This window comes from Protopterus annectens, chromosome 9.part0, assembly GCF_019279795.1.
Source record: "Protopterus annectens isolate FY-2018-M chromosome 9.part0, PAN1.0, whole genome shotgun sequence".
NCBI classification, from domain to species: domain Eukaryota; kingdom Metazoa; phylum Chordata; order Ceratodontiformes; family Protopteridae; genus Protopterus; species Protopterus annectens.
The window spans coordinates 1031646295-1031668746 of NC_056743.1; the positions used below are offsets into that span (position 1 = coordinate 1031646295).

Genomic DNA, 22452 nt, shown 5'->3' on the forward strand with positions numbered 1-22452 from the left:
CCCCATTTGTTTGTCAACATGTTGAAAATCTTTGGTTCCAGTTTCCACTTGTGTGGGTCCATGAGGTTTCTGCTTAGTCCGTCTGCCAGTGCATTTAGTTTTCCTGGCAGGAATTGAGCTTGTAGATGTACTTAGTAGCTCAAGGCCATGTTCCACAATGCCATGGCTAGTCTGCAGAGGGGGGTAAGAATGGGTACCCCCCTGCTTGTTTATGTTCCACATAACAGTGGTGTTGTCTGTCTTTACCATTAATTGTCCCGGAAGAATGTGGTCCTTGAAGGCTGTCAGAGCATTCTGTACAGCTAACATTTCTTTCTGATTGATATGCAGGTGCATTTGAGTTGGGTTCCATTTGCCCTGAATGCACTTCCCTGCCAGGTGTGCCCCCCATGCATAGTCTGATGAGTCTGTTAGGGTTTGGGCAGCAGGGGATAGAGTGAATGGTAGTCCCTTGTTTTGGTGGCAGGCCTCTGCCCACCAGAGAAACTCTAGGTGTAGGCAAGGTATGATAGGAATCATTGCTTCTAGATCCTGAGAATGTTGACAACATAGGCTTTTTAGACACCATTGTAGTTTCTTCATATGCAGTTTTGCATATGGAATTAGAAGAATGCAGGAGACTATAAACCCTAAGGCCTGCAGTATTGGCCTTGCAGATAGTAGTGTTTTTGTGGCCACTAATTTGAAGTAGGTTGTCAAATGAATTTGTTTCTCTGGCATGAGGAAAGCCATCTGGAAAGTTGTATTCAAGCTTGCTCCCAGTAATATAATTTGTTGACAGGGTACCAGGTGTGATTTCTTTTCGTTTATGGTGTACCATACAAGTTAGCACCTTTTGTACAAACGCCAGATGATTCAAAAATATGTCCTGGCTTTCTGCCTGAATTAGACAATCGCCCAGGTATGGGTATATTTGAATATTTTTTTGCCTGCAAAATGCAATGACTGGAGCTAGGCACTTTGTGAACACCCTGGGCGCAGCAGATAAGCCAAAGGGCAGTGCAGAGAACTGATGGCGTGTGTAGCCTGCTTTGAAGCATAGGAATTTTCTGCAAGATTCCCTGATTGGGATGTGCAGGTATGCTTCCTTTAAATCTAGTGTTGCCAACCAGGTACCTTTGCCTAACATGGGAAGCAACTGGTGAAGAGTCAGCATCTTGAATTTTGGAATCACCAAAAAGGAGTTTAGAGTAGACAAGTCCAGGATAGAACACCATGAATTGTCTTTTCTGGGTACCAGGAATAGTCCCGAGTAGAAACCTTGACCGTTTTCCTCTTCTGGTACCAATTGAATAGCCCCTATGCTTAAGAGAGAGAGTACTTGCTTTGGGCCTCTGCCCACTGATTTGGGGGTAGATCTGGCCAACCGTTTGGGGTTGGTAACGTGTGGAAGTGAATCTGTATCCTTGGGACACTATATTTAAAACCCATTTGTCCAGGGTAATGAGTTCCCAGTGCTTGGAAGTTTTAAAAAGAAGTCATTGAGACAGTTTAACATAGGTGGGAGTTTTATTACTCCCAGATTTGAAGGTGGGGCCCCCCCCCCACTGCTTAGTCCTGTGCATACCCTGGGACTGAAGCCTGGGTGCTCTGCTGGATCTGGGTTTGGGCTGAGAAGGTCTGGAAGAGGCAGGAAAGGACCAATTCTTAGAAGGCCAATGCCTACTAAATCTTGGAGGTTGTACTTGTAAAAACAAATCTAACAGTTTGCATAGATTTAGCTTTTTCCTCCATCTTTTTAAGAACTTCTTCTGCCTTGTTGTCAAACAGGCGGTCCTGATTTAAGGGAGCATCCAGTAATTTAGCTTTAACATGAACTGGCAATGATTGCTCCTTAAGCCAAGCAAGCCTTCTAAGTACAGACGCATAGACAAAAGCCCTGTAAGATGCCTCTAGTGAATTAAAACCACATTGCAAAGTATGTTTTCCAACTTGTTCAGCAGAATGCATTAAATCCTGTAAATCCTTATTTTCAGCACAATCAGGAATAAACATAATTTTCTGTTTAAGCAATCCAATAATATGCTGCTGATACTTTAACATATGAAACTGGCAGTTTAAGGCCCTAATGGCCAAAGTTGCAGAAGTGTATACCTTCTTACCCATCTATTCAGCGCCCTGGAGTCTCTATCAGAGGGGATAGGATTTTTGGCAGTAGTAGCTTTAACACCCTTGGGTCCCTGTGAAATGGTCTCAGGATCTGCAGTAGGATTTTTGAAAAGGAACTTTGAGAGTCAGGAATTCTAATATCTATCAGGTTTTCTGGGAGCAGGATGTAAAGAGTCAGGGGCCAAGCTAGATTCCGAAAAAGCATAATCAACAATGTCTAGTACAGGAGGTATGGCTAAAGGCCTGTGCTGGGGCAAAAGTAAGAAATCCCTAAGCCTCTTTTTAGAATCAGAGAACTTTCCCAACGAAAATGCTCCCTGAGAGTATGCAAAGTTTCACCAAAAGAGATATCCTCTGGGTGAAGCAGAGGGAATAGAGTCCTCAGCATCAGAATCCTCATAGGAAGATAAGGGTAAATCCTGGTCATCAGAGGAAAAAGAAATTTCAGAATCCTGGTCAGAAGTATCATAAGCAAAACTCAGTCCTAGGTCTCTTAGAGGGGGAAGGTTGGCTTCCCCTGATTAAAGTAATAAGGTCTTCAGCCATTCTTACCATTTGTTTTTTAGGCATAAAGGCCTGACCATGTGGTCTTGGGCGTCAGTTTTCTAGGCATGGTTCGAGTTTTAGGCCTTGAAGAAGAAGATGGCGTCGGTTTAATATGCAAGTCAGTAGGCCTGAATACACCCTCAGAAGTTGGTGCCTGCACAGCAGCTCCGGACCCATCCAAGGTAGAGACATCAGCAGGTTTCACAGTTGAAGCATCTCACGGCATACCGGACTCTGAACGGGTCTCAGTAGAGGCCTGCGAATCTGAAGTAGCAGGTATCAGGGACTGTGAAAGCACCTCACTGAGTACTGGTGAACTGGTGACTTGGCTTCAGAGAAGCATCGTCAGCAGCTTTGGACCAAGGCGACCTGTCTCTGTCTTTATCTTTACGTTTTTTCAGAATGTCGGTAGTCGGATGGCTTACCGAAGACAAATCAGGATAATTGAACCGAGCACCAAAATATTTAGAAGCGAAAATATACGGACGACAGATAGTTCATGGTTTAAATAAGGCACAAAACCGACAGCGAGGTACATCGTGATCAGGGCCTAGGCAAGGAATACAGTACGAATGAAAATCTTTATGAGGTATTTGCTTTCCACAAGAAATCCAATTATTTACTTTTACTGACATCGTTTTAGAGCAAGAAAACGTTTCCCAAACGGGGTACTTAGCTTTTAGTTGGAAGACTTTGGCTCTGAAACTCGAAAACGAAAATTTCAGGAGTCGGCCGACCGGCACTTGCGAACAGTTCTGCTTAGGGCACCGCCCGGCAAGAAAGACTGATCGGCTGCATGATTTATACCCCTGACTACCTGACGTCACGGAAGGAGAGAGAGCAACCGACGCAGGACCCAAGACTTTGTTAATCAGGCCGACAGAGGGCTACTGCAAGCAGATAACCCAAATGTGATGACTGCAACAGTGAAACATGAAGAACATCAAGCTGTAACAGCTGTTAACCAAACAACATGAAAGCATAACTGAACCTTCGGTCTGACTTTCTTCACCTCCACAAGCAAAGTACAGTTGTGTACACTTACCATAAATGTAGATGTTTGAGTGTATTCACTGTTGCAGTCATTACATTTGGGTTATCTGCTTGCAGGTAGCCCTCAGTCAACCTGATTAACAAAGTCTTGGGTACTGCTTCGGTTGCTGTCCCTTCTTCCATGGCGTCAGGTCGTCAGGGGTATAAAACCTGCAGCCGATGTCATTACATCAGTTTTTCTTGCCCCATATGTCAGGTGCCCCTCTAATGGGAAGCAATTAAATATGAAAGCACAAAGATATACCTCCAACAAAAAAGCAAATACACCAAAAAGGCTTTTAAGCATAGTAAAGGAAAGTAGAGGTATAGCCAAAAGTAGTTAGGGGGCTGGAGGGAGGGTAACCAGGACTGCAACAGTGAATACACTCAAACATCTACATTTATGGTAAGTGTACACAACTGTACTATGTTCTTCGTGTTTCACTGTTGCAGTCATTACATTTGGGTAGATTCCCAAAGCTATGGTTGGGAGGAGGAATTTAGATAGCATTAGGGCAAGCTATAAGGCCCTGCAAGACTGCAGCGGCAAAGCCAGCTCTGGATTTAGAGAAAATTGGCAAATGATAATGCTTGGTGAAAGTATGTACAGAACCAGGTAGCAGCTTCTAGGATGTCTCTGGTAGGGACACCTCTGAGAAAGGCTGTAGAGGTAGATGCAGCCCTGGTGGAGTGAGGTCTGATCCCCTGGGGGATACATTTTCCATGGTGCTTATAGCAGAAATGAATGCAATGGCTTATCCATTTAGAAATGGTTTGCTCTGAAATAGCCTTCCCCTCTGCCCCTGCAGCAAATGCCACCAGCAGTTGTCAGATTTCCTTTGAGGTATATAGTCCTGTCCAAGTAAAATCAAAGCTGTCTGTGCACATCTAAGGAATGCAGTATCCGTTCCTCTTTATTCTGTGGATTGGGAAAGAAGGTTGGCAAATGAATGGACTGATTAAGAGCCACACTGGATACCACCTTGGGCATGAACGATGGATTGGTTCTGAGAGACACCCTGTCTGCATGAAAGATGATGAAAGGCACCACTGCCATAACGGCCTGTAATTCAGATACCCTTCTAGCTGAAGTGATTGCCAAAAGGAAAGCTGTTTTCCAAGAAAGAAATGTTAAGTCTGTAGTAGCAGCTGGCTCAAAAGGAGAGTGACTTTCTCCAAGACAAAGTTAAGGTCCCAGGCTGGGGTTGGAGCTCTCCTGGGGGGTCTCAAATTTTTGGCCCCTCTGAGGAACTGCTTGAGCAGTGGATGACAGAAGAGGGGCGATTCTGTCTTATAATGAGCTGAAATGGCTAAGGTGTGGATCTTAATGGAGGAAAAAGACAGGCCCTTGTGAAGCATCTCAGTTAAGTATTGTAAAATCTGAGGTAAACTGGGCACTGCTGTGCTCATCTCCTGAGACTGGTTCCAGGCACAGAATCTTTTCCATTTTTCAGCATACGATTTTCTAGTACTAGGCCTCCTTGCCTCTAAAATGATATCCATCACAGGTTTGCTGAGGGATGGTAAAGGAGAGATTAAGTAATTAGTCAGGCTGCAAGGTTCAGTGTTAGAAGCTGAGGGTGCAGAATCTGGTTCTCCTGCCGAGACAGCAGGGAAGGAGTCTGAGGCAGGTGCCATGGAGATAACCATGGCACACTGCACAGGAGGGTGTACCAGTGTTGGCGCGGCCAGTCTGGAGCAATCAAAATCGTCCTTGGTTTGTCCTGTTTGATTTTTAGTAGTACTTTGGAGAGCAGACGCAGAGGGGGGAAGGCATAGACTGATAGGTTTTTCAAGCTGAAGGACAGAGCATCCACTTTCCAGGCTTGTTTGTGGGGAGTCCTTCTGCAAAATTTGTCCAATTGGTAGTTCAGGGGAGAGGCAAACAGGTCTATATCTGGGCTCCCCCATTTGCTTGTCAACATGTTGAAAATCCTTGGTTCCAGTTTCCACTCGTGTAGGTCCATGAGGTTTCTGCTTAGTCCGTCTGCCAGTGTATTTAATTTTCCTGGCAGGAATTGAGCTTTTAGGTGCACTTGGTAGCTCAAGGCTCTGTTCCACAATGCCATGGCTAGTCTGCAGAAGGGGTACGAATGTGTACCCTCCTGCTTCTTTATGTACGACATAACAGTGGTGTTGTCCATCTTTACCATTAGTTGTCCAGGAAGAATGTGGTCCTTGAAGGCTGTCAGAGCATTCTGTACAGCTAACATTTCTTTTTGATTGATATGCAGGTGCATTTGACTTGGGTTCCATTTGCCCTGAATGCACTTCCCTGCCAGGTGACCCAGCCCATGCATAGTCTGATGCGTCTGTTAGGGTTTGGGCGGCAGGGGGTGGTGTGAAAGGAAGTCCCTTGTTTTGGTGGCAGGCCTCTGCCCACCAAAGGAACTCTAGGCGTAGGAAAGGTATGATAGGAATCATTCTTTTCCAGGTCTTGAGAATGTTGACACCATAGGCGTTTTAGATACCACTGTAGTTTCCTCATATGCAGTCTTACATATGGAATTAGAAGAATGCAGGAGGCCATGAAACCCAAGGCTTGCAGTATTTGTCTTGCAGATAGCAGGGTTTTTGTGGCTACTTGGCTTGAAGCAGTTTGTCAAATGAATTTGTTTCTCTGGTGTGAGGTAAGCCATCTGGGAAGTTGTATTCAAGCTTGCTCCCAGGAATATAATTTGTTGACAGGGTACCAGGTGTGATTTCTTTTCATTTATGGTGTACCCCAGACAAGTTAGAACCCTTTGTACAAAGGCCAGATGATTCAAAAGTATGTCCTGGCTTTCTGCTTGAATTAGACAATCGTCCAGGTTTGGGTATATTTGAATATTTCTTTGCCTGCAAAATGCAATAACTGGAGCGAGGCACTTTGTGAATACCCTGGGCGCAGTAGATAAGCCAAAGGGCAGTGCAGAGAACTGAAGTGTAGGTATCTTCTGCAAGATTCCCTAATTGGGATGTGCAGGTATGCTTCTTTTAAATCTAGTGTTGCCAACCAGGCATCTCTGCCTAGCATAGGAAGTAATTGGTGAGTTAGCATCTTGAATTTTGGAATCTCCAAATAGGTGTTTAGAGTAGACAGGTCCAGGATAGGATGCCATGAATTGTCTTTTCTAGGTACCAGGAAAAGTCTCTAGTAGAAACCTTGTTCCTTTTCCTCTTCTGGTTCCAGTTGAACAGCCCCCATGCTTAAGAGAGAAAGTACTTGTTTTTGGGACTCTGCCCACTGATTTGGGGGTAGGTCCAGCCACCCGCTTGGTGTTGGGAACGTGTGGAAATGAAATCTGTATCCCTGGGACACTATATTTAAAACTCATTTGTCCTGGTTAATGAGTTCCCAGTTCTTTGCATGAAGAGCAATCTTTCCCCCAAAGGGGCAGTCAGTTGATAAGTGCTTGGAAATTTTATAAGGAAGTCATTGAGACATTTTACCATAGGGGGAGTCTTATTATTCCCAGATTTGGAAGTGGAGGCTTCCCACTGCTTAGTTCTGTGTCTCCCCTGGGACTGAAACCTGGAGTTTTTGCTGTGTCTGGGTTTGGCTTGAGAAGACCTGGAAGGGGCTGGAAAGGATCAATTCTTAGAGGGCCAGTGCCTACTAAATCTAGGAGGCTGAACTTGTAAAAAATCTTTAACAGTTTGCATAGATTTAGCTTTATCTTCCATCTTTTTAAGAACTTCCTCAGCCTTGTTGCCAAACAGGTGGTCCTGATTTAAAGGAGCATCCAACAATTTAGCTTTAACATGATCAAGCAAAGATTGCTCCTTGAGCCAAGCAAGCCTTCTGTGCACAGACTCAGTAACAGCAGCCCTGCAAGAGGCCTCTAATGAATCAAAACCACATTGCAAAGTAAGTTTTCCAACTTGTTCAGCAGAATGCATTAAATCCTGTAATTCTTTATTTTCCACAGAGTCACGAATCAACATAATTTTCTATTTAAGCATTCCAATAACATGTTGCTGATACTTTAACATATGAAACTGGCAGTTTAAAGCCCTAACGGCCAAGGTTGCAGAAGTGTAAACCTTCTTACCCCATCTATCCAGCACCCCGGAGACTCTATCAGAAGGGGAAGGATTTTTAGCAGTAGAAGCCTTAATGCCCTTAGGCACCTGTGAAATAGTCTCTGGATCTGCAATAGGATTTTTAAAAAGGAACTTGTGGGAAGCAGGGACCCTGTAGTATCGGTCAGGTTTTCTGGGAGCAGGAGGCAGGGAATCAGGAGCCAAACTAGATTCCGAAAAAGCATCATCAACAATGTCTAGTACAGGAGGAATAGCTAAAGGCCTATGCTGAGGTAGGAGAAGGAAATCCCCAAGCCTCTTTTTTGAATCAGAAAAATCCTGGCTTTTCCAGTGGAAATGCTCCCTTAGAGTATGTAAGGTTTCCCCAAAAGAAAAATCCTCAGGAGGGGAAGCAGAGAGAATGGAGTCCTCTGCATCAGAATATTCATAAGTAGGTAAGGGCAAATAGATCATCAGAAGAATCAGAAAAAGCAGAATCCTGATCAGAAAATTCATAATCAACTTCAGTCCTAGGCCTCTTAGAAGGGGGGGGGGTTGGCTACCCCTGATTAGAGTTATTAGATCTTCAGCCCTTCTTATCATTTGTTTTTTAGGCATAAAGGCCTGAGCATGTGGCCTGGGTGTCGGTTTTTTAGGCATAGATCGAGATTTAGGCCTATGTAAAGAAGGAGGCATCACTTTAATATGCAAGTCCGTAGGCCTGAATACGGAGTGCCTGCACAGCGGCTTTGGATCCATCTAAGGTACAGACATCTGCGGGTTCCATAATTGAAGCATCTCGCGGAATACTGGACTCCGAATGGGTCTCAGTAGAGGCCTGCGAATCAGAAGTAGTGGGTATCAGGGGCTGCGAAAGCGCCTCACTGAGTACCGGCGAACTGGCTTAGGAGAAGCATAGTCGGCAGTTTTGGACCTCGGCAGCCTGTCTCTGTCTTTATCTTTGCATTTTTTTCGGAATCCCGGTAGTCGGATGGCTAACCGACATTTCTGGATAATTAAGCTGAGAACCGAAATATTTAGAGGCGAAAATATACAGACGATGGATAGTGTGCTGATTAAATAAAGCACAAAACCGACAGCAAGGTACGTCATTGGTCAGGGTCCAAATGAAAATCTTTATGAGGTATTTGCTTTCCACAGGTAATGCAATTATTAACTTTTACTGACATTGGTAAGGAGCAAGAAAAAGTTTCCCCAACGGGGTACTTAGCTTTAGTTGAAGACTTCGGTTCTGAAACTCGAAAATGAAAATTTCAGGAGTCGGCCGACCGGCACTTGCGAACTGCTTCTGCTTCGGGCACCGCACGGTAAGAAAGGCTGATGTAATGGCGTCGGCTGCATGTTTTATACCCCTGACGACCTGACGTCATAGAAGAAGGGACAGCAACCAACGCAGGACCCAAGATTTTGTTAATCAGGCCGACTGAGGGCTACCTGCAAGCAAATAACCCAAATGTAATGACTGCAACAATGAAACACGAAGAATATTAAGTTTCACACTACTAGCCACACTGAGTTGTTCACCAGCTCTCAGTTTAACAAATGTGTCTGCAGACACATTACACTTTGAACCAGTGTCTACTTTCAGCTTGATGGATTTACCATTGATCTGGACAGTGCAAATACTTCGTTCTTTGCCAACACATTCAACCTTTTCACCAATTACTGATACGCTATCTGCATGGAAAGTAGAATTGCAGCTCTCTGTATGATCAATTTGTTTTTTTTTTTTTTTGAGTGACCCTTCTTCATAACTGTGTGAGGTTTATTTGCTTTGCACAACTTTTGAAAATGGCTCCATTTTTTTGCACTTGTGGCATTGCTGATCAAATGTCAACCATTTCTCTCTTTTAGACTCACGATTGGCACCACAAGTGCAACAGTTAACTATAAAGCTAGATTTGGATTTTGCTGATTCACGCTTATACTTCACTGAGCATGCTCTGTTTTTAGAACTTGCTGGAAAACTATGCGGTTTCCCTGGAGGACCCGCAGGGGCTGTGGCTGCCATGTGCATAGGCCTACATGTCTGCCATGTGTTGCATGCTGTCTACATTTGCTCTGAAGCCCACCGAAACCATGCTCTTTTCACTTGCAAGCATACTTGTGTGCCTTTCTGTAACTTCATGGATTTAACAAATCTCAATAGTTTTGTTTAGCGTTAAATCACTATCATGAAGTAAAATCTTTCTCACAGCAGCACTATTAATGCCACATACAAGCCTGTCCTTTATCATAGGTTCATACTAGGCTATCTGCCCTAGGGCATTTATAAGCCTAGCCAGTGTGTGTTTGGCTTTCGCCACCCATTTTAAATTAATTTTGCTATGCCCTTTTTCGAGGTTAGTATACTGTGCCTCTAACAGTGACACAGAAGTGATACCTGGGGTAAACCTACAATGTCCTTCAGGACATACATTGTCATCTTAAGGATTTTCCTGTCTCTTACAATAATTTGACTACTGAAGAATTAAGCAGTTTGGATGAGTTGATTAACAACAAAAACCTTGTTATTATTCAAGCTGATAAAGGTGGAGTGGTGGTGATACTAGATAAAACTGCCTATGATAGTGAGGCTATGAGACAATTGGGTGATGAACAATATTACAGGCAGATGCTTGTGGATCCCTCTCCCCACTTTAAGTGCCAAATTGATGGATTTTTGACTGAGGCAGTGGAGGAGGGTATCATTACCAAAGATGTTAAAGAACAGTTAATGGTTGGGTCACCTAAAAAACAGTATTTATATCTGTTACCCAAGATCCACAAACATGCCACAAATCCACCAGGGCGACCGATTGTCTCGGGACATGGGTCCCTTACTGAACCACTATCTGAATATTTGACTCGATATTTAAAACCGTTATTGAGTCAAATCAGAGCTAGGATTCAAGACACCACCCAATTTTTGGATATTATCAATAATTCCCAACTTCAATCACATTGGTTACTATGTACTTTGGACATTACCTCTCTTTACACTAACATTCCACACTGGGCGGGTTTACAAGCGTTGGATTATTGGTTGGCTAGATCAGGTTTATATCAACCTGGATTTAACACATTTCTTGTATGCCTAACAGAATATGTGTTGTCAAGCAATGTTTTCTATTTTCATAATTTTTGCTATTGGCAAACGCAGGGTACTGCTATGGGTGCATCTTTTGCACCCATATATGCAGACCTGTTTATGGCATATATTGAAGAGATTGTTATTTATGATGACAAACACAATATTTATATGTGTGAGATGGACATTTGGCGTCGGTATCTGGATGACTGTTGGTTGGTGTGGAAAGCTGATGAACAGTATCTTATGGAATTTCTTGAATATCTGAATAATAACATATGGGGGATTGAATTCAAATTGACCTATAATAAATCGAGGATAGTATTTCTTGATGTAGAAATTAGTAGGAATCAGGACAACACCCTATCCTCCAGGATGTTCAGAAAATTTCCTGAATTTAATTCATTATTACATGCTACCAGCTTCCACCCACAACATGTCATCCAGAACATACCCAAATCTCAGTTTCTTAGAGCCAGGAGAATCTGTTCTAGCCAACAATCTTTCCTTGATGCCCAGGATGACTTGACTTGTAGATTTATTAGGAGGGGATATCGTCCAGGTTCGGTACATTTAGCTAAAAGATCTGTGTCTAGTCTAAATAGGGAAGATTTATTAATATACAAAGATAAGAGTAACCGTCATCAGTCACAACCTTTACGTTTGGTGACCACATATGGACGGAATACACAGGGCTTTAAAAATATTATACAGAGACATTGGAACATTCTTAAAGCTGATCTAAAACTTAATTCTCTGTTGCCAGACCAGTGTTCCTTCTCATTTAGAAGGGGACAGACCATTGGTTCAAAATTGAGTCACTACAAGAGAGTAGGTTTTGATTTTTCTGAACTAACTCAGAGGTCTATCTCAGGGAAACCCATTGTTGGATGTATTCCCTGTGGGCATTGCTCATTTTGTATTCGTGTTTCACGTACTAATGAATTTACTAGTAAAAACACCTCACAAGTTTTTGACATTAAGTTTTGGGCTAACTGTAACACTGAGTGGGTCATCTATTTGGTGACCTGCAATTGTTCTGCTTTCTATGTTGGAAAGACTTCTCGGGCTTTCCGTCTGAGAATTTGTGAGCACTTAAGTGACATCAAAAATAAACGTATTAGTAATGCTTTGTATAAACATTGTTTGAAACATGCATCTGCTTTATTCAAATTTGTTGTTATTGATTGCATTAGGGGGAAATGTAAAGACAAACAGTTTTGGCAGGAATTACTCAGCTCCAAGGAGAAAAAATGGATCATCAAACTTGGAGCTTTGTTTTCACCTGGCCTTAATGACCAATTGTGAATTCTGTGTTTGGATTGGCCCTACAGTTGGACCAATCCCTATATATGTGTATGTATTGTGATACTCTGTTTTTTCATTGTATATTTCACTGAAGAAGGCTCTGAGGAGCCGAAACCGGTTTGATGATTGTTGCTTTTTTGTCAAAAAGTTTTTTCTGCTATTGGTATTTACAATAGTAGTATTTCAGGGGGGTTTTCTCTCCTATGACAATAAATGGTTTTTGGACTTGGTTACTACCAACACTTGCTGGCATTTTTGTTTGTTGCTAGTTATCCTTGTTTGGCCGTGCAAGGGTTCCACGGGCACCTGCCTTTTTTGGATGTTGTAAACCTACGATCTCCCATCCACTCATCAAGATTCCTCTTGAAGAGAGTCAATGAGGGACTCTGCCTAACCTGGACTGGGATTTTATTCCAGAGTGAAGGGAGCCTCTGGGTTATGAATCTGTCCCTCCAGCATGTCCTATTTATTTCAGTGCTGAGGTTCAAGTCTCTCGAGCGCGTAGCTCGATGGGATTTGGATTTTCTGAGGTGCAGCATGTCCATTAATTCCGGGTTGGACATGGCTTTATACGTCAGGCACAGATCGCCTCTGAGTAGGCAGTATGCCACTGAGTAGAGCTGGAGTTTCTTTAACCAGGCAGCATATGGCATCTGTTTGAGCCCTTTGATCCTCTTGGTGAGGTACTTTTGGGGTCTTTCCAGTTGCTGCAGGTGTCTGGTAAGGTACATCCCAAAAGGGGCATTGTACTCAATTATGGGCCTGATGAGGGATGAGTAAAGAGGCACGATGACCTCCCCTGATCTAGATGTGAATCCCTTCATGATTAGGTGGGCTATATAAAATGTTTTTCTAACCACTTTGGCCACGTGGTTGTCAAATGAGAGATTGCTATCAACTTGGGTCCCCAGGTCCCTAATTACTTCTTCTGTACTTAATGGATTACCACCTATGTGGTAATTTGTGGGCACTTTGTTTTGCCAAAGGGGATGACTATACACTTTTTGGCGTTTAGCTTGAGGCCATGGCTCTGGCACCAGTTGTCTGTTTCTATGAGGCCCTTTTGGAGGATGCTTGTGTCGGCTGGAGAGTCGATTATGGCGCCCAGTTTGCAGTCATCTGCGAACTTGGTCAGCCACAGTCCTTCCGTGTTGGCCTGTACCTCCGAGAAATATATACCGAACAAGAGAGGTCCCAGGACTGAGACTTGTGGGACGCCACTTGTAACTGGTTTGGAGTCTGACATGGCTCCAGCAATTCTAACCATGTAGGTCCTGCCCTTGAGCCAGTTTGCAACCCATCTAGTGACATAGGGGTTTATATTTAAGCTGGTGAGCTTATCTATAATGCCCGAGTGGGGTATTGTATCGAAGGCTTTTGCGAGGTCCATGTACGCTGTGTGGACCACCTTCCCCTCGTCAATGGCCTTGGTGACTGTTTCAAAGAAATCAACCAGGTTTAAGAGGCAGGATCTGCCCTTAAAGCCGAACTGGGTAAGATCCAGTGTCTGCAGGTCCCCAATATCTTTATTTATGAGGTCCATGATGATCCTTTCCATAGCTTTGCAGACCAAGCTAGTCAGGCTTATGGGGCGATAGTTTCCAGGATCTGTTGAGGCACCACCTTTGTGGAGAGGGACCACTGTTGCTGTACGCCACTCTTTGGTTACGTATCCTGTAGTAAGGCTGAGATTGAACAGTAGTTTTATGTTTGGGTTTAGCTCTTCTTGGAGTTCATGTAGGACACAGCCCGGGACACCGTCTGGTCCCATTGATGCTGTGTTTTTGGCTTTGGAGAGGGCGGCTCTTACCTGAGCATCTGAGATGTCACGGGGGCAGCACTCTGCTGGGATAGATATTTGCCCTTTTGGTGGGTGGGGGGGGGGGGGGGAGTTTGCGCTGAACCTGTCAGCTAGGATGTTGGCAATGTCTGTGGGTTCGGTGTATTTTTTGTCATTTTGGACTAATTCTGAGCATATCTGGGAATTCCCACCCAGGTTCCTAACATAACTAAAGAAAGCCTTGTGATTATCCTTAGTGTCCTGTGCAATGTTTCTCTCGAAGCTGACCTTAGACGATTTTATGAATGCCCGTAGTTTTTTGCTAACACTGATCAGAGATGCCTTCCCTTTTTGGGATTTTGCTCTATCATGTAGTAGCTTCCTCCTTCTATTGTATAGTTTGTTTATGGCTGGGGTCCACCAGACAGGACGTCTGCCTTTGGAGGATTGGGTCTTGGTTTTATTTGGAATTGCATGATCCATGCATTCCTGAAGGTGTTCATAGAATGCGTTTATAAAGGATTCTGCGGTCTGGGCCGTATTTTCCACAGGCCCGGGGGCTTTGAAGGATTCCACCTCAGTCTTGAGGAGTGTGAAATTTGCTTTAGAGAAGTTTTTCACTGTGGTTTTCAGGGCAGGGGGTGGAGTCGGAATGTGAATATCCAGTGAGATTAGTTTATGGTCTGATCTTACCAATGAGGGATACACTTCTGGTCTGGAGCATAGAGTCCCCATGTTGGTGATGATCAGGGTCCAGTATGTTTTCCCCTCTTGTGGGAGTGGTAATAAGTTGTTCCATAGCACTTGAGTTTATAAATTCTAGGAACCTTTGGGCTAGGGTGCTGGAGCTAGAGTAATACTCCCAGTCTATGTTTGGGTAGTTGAAGTCGCCCAATATAATGGTGTTTGGAGAGATCTTCATATTTTCCAGTGTTCTCAGGAAGACCGAGTGGGGTTCCTGGGTTTGGGAGGGTGGTCTGTAGCAGGCTATAAACTGGAAGGCAGTTTTACCCACTGTTAGTTGCACATGGATAGTTTCTGATACTTTGTGCTGTGCCACCAACCTGGAGGTGTGGGTATCTTTGACGAATATTGATACTCCACCTCCTTTTGTGGTTCGGTCCAAGTTTTGGGGCAGAAAAGCATGGTAGGAGGTATAACCTGGCAGTGCTGGGGTGCTCTCGGGAGCCTTGAACCAGGTTTCTGTTACTGCACAGATATCGATGTTCTCCATGCTAAGGAGAGTTTCGAGTGCGTGCATCTTGAGGTTTAGACTTCTGGTGTTGAGTAGCATTACTCTTTCTTATCCCTTGTGATACCTATGGAGGTGGGTTTGTCTTTTGAGCCTTGCCTAAAAAAGGCACTATGGGGGTAGCAAGAGCCTTTGCCAATATCCAAAAGCCCAGGGGTGACAGGTGCAAGCCGTCCCTAGCGAAGCATCGTGGCTTGTCGAGTATGTCATCCCAGGCGGACAGGTATTGGATCCCCTTTGAATGACACCAATACTTAAGCCAATTGTTGAAATTGATCATCTTGTCTTCATATTGTGGCATCATTCTTGGTGAGGGTAAGATGCTACTCAAGGTCAGGGTCATACCAGCCTGGGCTACATGCTCAAAGAGCTCCTCTATGTCTCTTTTCATGTAGTCCAGGGAGGTACATCTCAGGTCATTCACACCAGCATGGACAATGACTGAGTCATATTTGTACTTGCCTTGGAGTGACCTGAGTGCTTGTGTTACGTGGCGGATCCTAGCCCAGACAGGCAGCTCACCGTGACCTTCTCCTTGTTCAGCCTGGTGAGCGGGACGTCAGTGTGCCTGACGATAGAGTCACCTATTACAAGTGTATCAGGTGTGTTGTTTAGCCTTAAGGGCTGTGTCTGTTCGGCACACTGACTTTGTGAGCTATGTGTTGCACGTGTTTTGTTTTGGGGTAGCGGTTGCTCATCTTTTAAGTCACCAGACACATTTTAGCTTTGCTCCTCAGGTCAGTAGTATCAGTTGCAAAAGTTTCCCTTGGTTTCTGATCTCTTGTGTAAAACAAATGCCTCTCTAATGTAATGCGTTTCTGGGGGTTGCACATTTTTCTGAATCTTTGCTTCAAACACTCAGGGTCTTCCCTTGATTCAGCCTGTACAACAACATGGCAGTTTTCACCTTCTCCCTCATATACTGCTGGGGCATACACAAAGAAACACTCTCTTTCAATGGCCTCTGATCAAGCTAGGTTTAACAAAATGAATGCCCTGGTGTGTGCATCTTTGTCAGAATAAGCTGCTTGTATAAAAATATTGCACTCTTGCTCAAATATTCTCCAATTATCTGCAATATTTTGATCAAACACAAGTGGTGAGGGCTTTCGAAATCCATCTGCCATTATTAACACATACCAGTGAAGGGTTTTGCAAGTTTGCATGATTAACTATGCCCAATAGCACAACAAGCCTCTGAATAACTGAAATTTGCGAAAGTAGTCTCTTGGTCATTGCAATACTCTTGAAATTACTGTACTGCAAGAAATCACCTCTTATCAGTGTAAGAAACATTTTAAAATAACTGCACTGTGTGACTGAACTGGGCAGAAGAAGCTCAGAGTAAGAAATATGTTGAAGTAACTGCACTGTGTGAATGAACAGCACACTGAAACTTCTCCAAAGTGGTGGTACATTGCTAGATAATTCTTTACAGTACAAGAAACACTCTGTAATGACGACACTTTGCGAAAAGACACATCCAGCACAATAATCTTTTCAAAATGGCTGTACTTTATGAAATAGATGCACTTTGCACACAAACTCTTCGGAATACATGCACAGTAATAACCACACACTGTAAGCAGTTTTATACACTTTGTGATACTTTGAATAACTCTAGTTATGCCCTGAATACAATACAAAGTAGTACTTATACCAAAACACAGCACTTTGCCAAAAAACATGCAGTCACTTTGATTTATTTATGCTTAATGTGCCCTTTTTATATTTGTTTTGTCGTTTAATCTCTTCTATGCCCATTATACTTTTCTTGTGCTTGTTTTACTCTAAACATGCCCATTTACTTTAAACACACTTGTTTTGCCTTAAACATGCCCATTTTGCAATTCTAAACCTCTTATGTGCTTTTCCGATGCTCATTTTATCAAATCTCTTAATTTTAAACGGTTTGTTTTAATCAACAAACCTTTTGTGCCTCTCGCTTGTTTAATAATATGGTTTCTGCCCTTGCAATACTCTGTTTTATCTTTTTTATAAAATAAATAGTTTGTGCAAGTTTTCATTACCTTTGGTTCTTTAATGACACTTTTTCATGCTCGCCCCCCCGTAGTTTACCCTCACTATTCACTCTGCACCTCATAGCTCTGAATATCAGTCTCTGGAATCCTGGTTCTGACACCATGTCGCTTGTCTAGTCAGGATGTAATAGACTAGCCTTTGTGGATTCTGTTCAAGCAGCTTTATTCTGTACAAACACATCAGGACTGAGGCTTAATAACTTTAACTTAGGTAAATTTGTATAAAAACTAGCTATTATACTCATAAATGCTCACTCTCTGGCTGCACGCTTAAAATGGCACTGAAGCTAGCACATGCTCGCTATCTATATGCACATTCAGTCCTTGAAACGCTTCTTAAAGATACAGCACACATGCTCTGTTCTACAGTAATTAAAAAAAAAGTTACCCAATTTAACCAAAAAAGAATTAACTGTGTTAGAACTATAAAGATGCACAGGGCTTGGAAAGGACCAGCATCTGATGGTTACTGGGTAGTATGCTGTTAGTCAAGGTGAATATCATGATTAGAGAACCTGATAATTGCATCTTCGGTCATTAGATCATCTCTTTTTTAATGTGGTCAGCCAAGAATTCTGGCCTTCCTTCCTACTGCTGTAGCTAAAATCTGTAATACATCGCACAGTTATTACATACCTTCGACAGGACTTTGTAGTGTTTTTGTATAAAACGAAAAATTGATGCATATAGAAATCACAAAGTAACTTTACCATCATGCTATGCTGCTCACAACATGAAACTCAGTACATAGTTAAGTGCGATTAAAGAGGACAGGCCTGTGAAATATACAGTGCAAGTGCTAGTGAGTCTAAGAGTGCTCATGAAGCTGGCACTACAGCAGAAAGTATTAAGTTTCTAAAAATAACCATCTTTTATTCTTTATTTTCATAGCCTATAGGAGTTTTTTTGAAATAAAGAAAGCTAAACAGGCACTGTAGTTAAACATTTTAAATATGTTTGATACATTCAAGTAATTTAGTAATGTCTTGACAGGTTAACTGTGTAGTTAACCACAGGCGGCCATCTGTTTAAAAAAGGGCAATAAGTTGCTCATCTTGCATTAAAGATAATAGTATCATAGGAAATGACTAGGCTTTTGGCCCTGAGGCCCTTACAAGCCTAGCCAAAAATTTGGCCCATGTTCCAAGAAGTCAGCACCCTATGCCACTGTCCAGCAGGGACATAGGTAAATCCCAGGGGTGTATTTTTACTTCCCCATCCCGTTATCCAGGTTGCACTTAAAAAGGTTTAATAAGGTACTCTGCTTTACGTGGAGAGGGAGTCTATTCCACAAAAGGGGGAGTCTCTGTGACACATCTATCCCACCAAGTCCTAGATCAGGTTGAGCTTTCGCACGCAGGTTACTCGAGTGGAGTTTGATTGTGGATATGCAGCAGTCCCATCAGGGCGGGGTCTCAGATTGCTTTGTATGCCAGACAGAGGTCACCTCTGAGGAGTCTGTACGAGACTGAGTAGAGGGACAGAGCTTTTAGCCTGTATGTGTCGGGTAGATGTTTGAAGCCCTGGATTCTCCGGGTGAGGAATCTCTGTGGTCTCTCCAGCTGCTGCATGTGCTTTGTCGGGTACATGCCAAAAGGGGCATTGTATTCAATAGTCGGTCTTATAAGGGAAGAATACAGGGTTGCTATGACCACCTTGCCCCTGGATTTGATACCCTTACTAATGAAGTGGGCCATGTAGAAAGCTTTACATACAACAGAAGCGATATGGTGGCCAAAAGTCAGTTTGCTATCAACCTAGGTTCCCAAGTCCCTCACGACCGATTGCGTGCTTAGTGCCTTATTATCAATGTGATAATTTGTGGGGACATCATTCTCCCCAAAAGGGATGAGGATGCATTTTTTTTAGCATTCAGTTTGAGGCCATGTTTCTGGCACCAGTCATTTGTTTGGGTGAGACCCTCTTGGAGGATGTCCACACCACTAGAGGAATTAATGACAACACCCAGCTTGCCATCTAGGTCAGTCATAGCCCACTAGATTTGGCCTGCACATCTGAGAAGTATATCTCAAACAGTAGAGGCCTCAAGACCGATCCCTGGGGGTACACAGTTTGTTACTGATCTACTACTTGAGGTAGCTTCCCCTATTTTGACTAGGTGGGTTCCATCAGTGAGCCAGTTTGCCACCCATCTGGTAACGTATGGATTGATGCCTAGTTGAGAGAGTTTATCTATTATACCTGAGTGGGGAATAGCATCAAAGGCCTTGGCCAGGTCAAGGTAGGCAGTGAGTACCATCTTCCCCTCATCTATATCCTTGGTGACTATTTCAAAGAACTCAACCAAATTTAACAGGCATGACCTCCCCTTGACAAAACCAAACTGTGTGGGATCAAGTATCTGGAGGTTGCCAATGTCCTTGTTAATGAGGTCCATGATAATCCGCTCCATGGCTAGCAGATCTTTTAAGAAAAAAGCTTACAAATGCTGCTGATTAAACCAACAAGACTACAGGCAATATCAATAGTCAATCAAAACTTCCAATTTAACAATTTTACTCCTGGTATGGAAAATAATACAGCAACCAGTGCTTTTTGAATTACTACCTTAGGCTGTCGTTTTGTGTCCTGTAAGATTGTCATAGGTTCTGGATCAGGAACAGAATGGCCAACTATGGTAGGACCAAAAACCTTGGAAAGATTGCTTGAATCCATCCTGCATTCTGGACTTTGAGCTACCCTGAAGAATGAAAAACAGAAAGATGAGCAAACATTAAGAATACTTCACTGAATCTTCAAGTATGCAACAGATAATATAGTTCAACTTAACATTAAATCTTGGAAAAAGCTACAGATCACTGCCACTGTCAATGTGCACTTTTGTAGTGCATGTACTATAAAGGTAGTTCTTTGAAGACAGATCATTGTAGTAGTAATCTGGTTTTCTCACCAGTGAAGCTGTGCTGGTCTGGTGAGATGTTCTTGAGCCGCCTTCTTCCCAGAGAAGGCTAAAGTACAGTTGTGTACACTTATAAATGTAGATGTTCGAATGTATTCACTGTTGCAGTCATTACATTTGGGTTATCTGCTTGCAGGTAGCCCTCAGCCGGTCTGAATATCAGAGTCTTGGATTCCTGCGTTGGATGCTGTCTCTTCTTCCATGACATCAGGTCGTCAGGGCTATAAAACATACAGCCGACGCCATTACATCAGTTTTTCTTGCCCGAGATGTCAGGTGCCCCCATAATGGAAAGCAATTACATGTTATGTTACACCTCCAACAAAAAGCAAATACACCAGAAAGCTGAAATACACTAAACAAAAAGGAAAGGTAGAGCCAAGAGAAGTCAGGGGGTTGGAGGGAGGGTAACCAGGACTGCAACAGTGAATACACTCAAACATCTACATTTATGGTAAGTGTACACAACTGTACTATGTTCTTCGTGTTTCACTGTTGCAGTCATTACATTTGGGTAGATTCCCAAAGCTAAGGAAGGGAGGAGGAAGTTAGAGAGCATTAGGACCAGCTATTAAGCCCTGCAATACTGCAGTGGCAAAACCAGCTCTGGATTTAGAAAAAATAGGCATGTGGTAATGCTTGGTGAAGGCATGAAAAGAGCTCCGGGTAGTAGCTTCTAAGATGTCCCTGTTAGGGACCCCTCTGAGAAAGGCTGTTGAGGTAGCTGCAGCCCTGGTGGAATGTGATCTTATCCCCCGTGGGGTAGGTTTTCCATGGTGCTTACAGCAGAAATGAATGCAATGGGCTATCCATTTAGAAATGGTTTGCTTTGAAATGGCCTTCCCCTCTGCCCCTGCAGCAAAGCCAACTAGCAGCTGTTCAGATTTTATGAGAGGCTTAGCCCTGTCCGATTAAAATCTAAGTTGTCTGTGCACGTTCAAAGAGTGCAAAATTCATTCTCCTTTGTTTTGTGTATTAGGGAAAAAGGTAGGCAAATGAATGGACTGATTTAGGGCCACACTAGACACCACCTTGGGCATAAAGGAAGGATTAGTCCTGAGGGAAACCCTGTCTGCATGGAAGATAATGAAGGGCTCCACTGCCATGAGGGCCTGTAATTCAGACACTCTTTTCGCTGAAGCGATGGCTAGAAGGAAGTCTGTTTTCCAAGAAAGGAATTTCAACTCTGCAGTTGCAGCTGGTTCAGATGGAAGGAGAGTGAGCTTTTCCAATACAAAGTTAAGGTCTCAGGCTGGAGTAGGGGCTCGCCGGGGGGATCTCAAATTTTTAGCCCCTCTGAGGAACTGCTTTAACAGAGGGTGAGAGAAGAGGGGTGGGGTTCAGTATTATAATGTGCTGAAATTGCAGAGGCATGAATTTTAATTGACGAGGCGGATAGGCCCTTGTGGAGCATTTCTGTTAAGTACTGAAGAATATGAGGTAAACTGGGCACTGTAGTGCTCATACCCTGTGTCTGGCTCCACTGGGTCTAGGTGCACTTGGTAGCTCAAGGATGTGTTCCACAAAGCCAGTGCATCCACTTTTCGGCATAGGATATTCTAGTACTAGATCTCCTTGCTTCCAGAATGACCTCTAGCAACTGCTTACTAAGGGATGCTATTGGAGAGCTCAAGGAATTAGCCAGGCTGCAAGGGTTCAGGGTTTGAAGCTGAGGGTGCAGAATCTGGCCCGCCTGCTGGGACAGCAGGGAAGGTGTCTGAGGTAGGTGCCATGGATCCAGCAGTATCATGCTGCGCAAGAGGGGGTACCAGTGCTGGCGATGCCAGTTTGGTGCAATAAAAATTGTCCTTGGTTTGTCCTGTTTGATCTTCAGCAGAACCTTCGAGAGGAGAGGCAGAGGGGGAAAGGCATAAACAGAGAGGCTTTCCCAGGTAAAGGACAGGGCATCCACTTTCCAAGCTTGACTGTGGAGAGTCCTTGTGCAGAATTTGTCCAATTAGTAGTTCTGGGGGGGGAGGCAAACAGGTCTATCTCTTGAGTCTCCCATTTGTTCCTCAACAGGTTGAATATTTTTGGTTCCAGTTTCCGTTCGTGTGGGTCCATGAGATTTCTGCTTAGGTAGTCTGCCAGTGAATTTAGCTTGCCTGGCAGGAATTGAGCTTGTAAGTGTACTTTTTAGCACAAGGATGTGTTCCACAGAGCCGTGGCTATTCTGCAGAGAGGGTACGAGTGGGTTCCTCCCTGCTTGTTTATGTACCACATAACTGTGGTGTTGTCTGTCTTTACCAATAATTGTCCTGAAAGGATGTGGTCCTTGAAGGCTATCAGGGAATTCTGTACAGCTAACATTTCTTTTTGGTTGATATGCAGGTGCATCGGACTCTGGTTCTATTTGCCCTGAAAGCA

At 43.5% G+C, this 22452-nt stretch overlaps 1 protein-coding gene across 5 annotated transcripts in view; it reads right to left on the reverse strand.

Annotated features, from left to right (window-relative positions):
• The window catches only part of RACGAP1 (Rac GTPase activating protein 1), a 1182394-nt gene that overhangs the window by 98721 nt on the left and 1061221 nt on the right, over positions 1–22452 (reverse strand). For all 5 annotated transcript variants that reach the window (XM_044083830.1, XM_044083828.1, XM_044083831.1 and 2 more), the window contains one exon: positions 19734–19866. In XM_044083830.1, coding sequence (XP_043939765.1) covers positions 19734–19866 — 133 coding nt within the window. The remainder of the gene's footprint in view (positions 1–19733; positions 19867–22452) is intronic.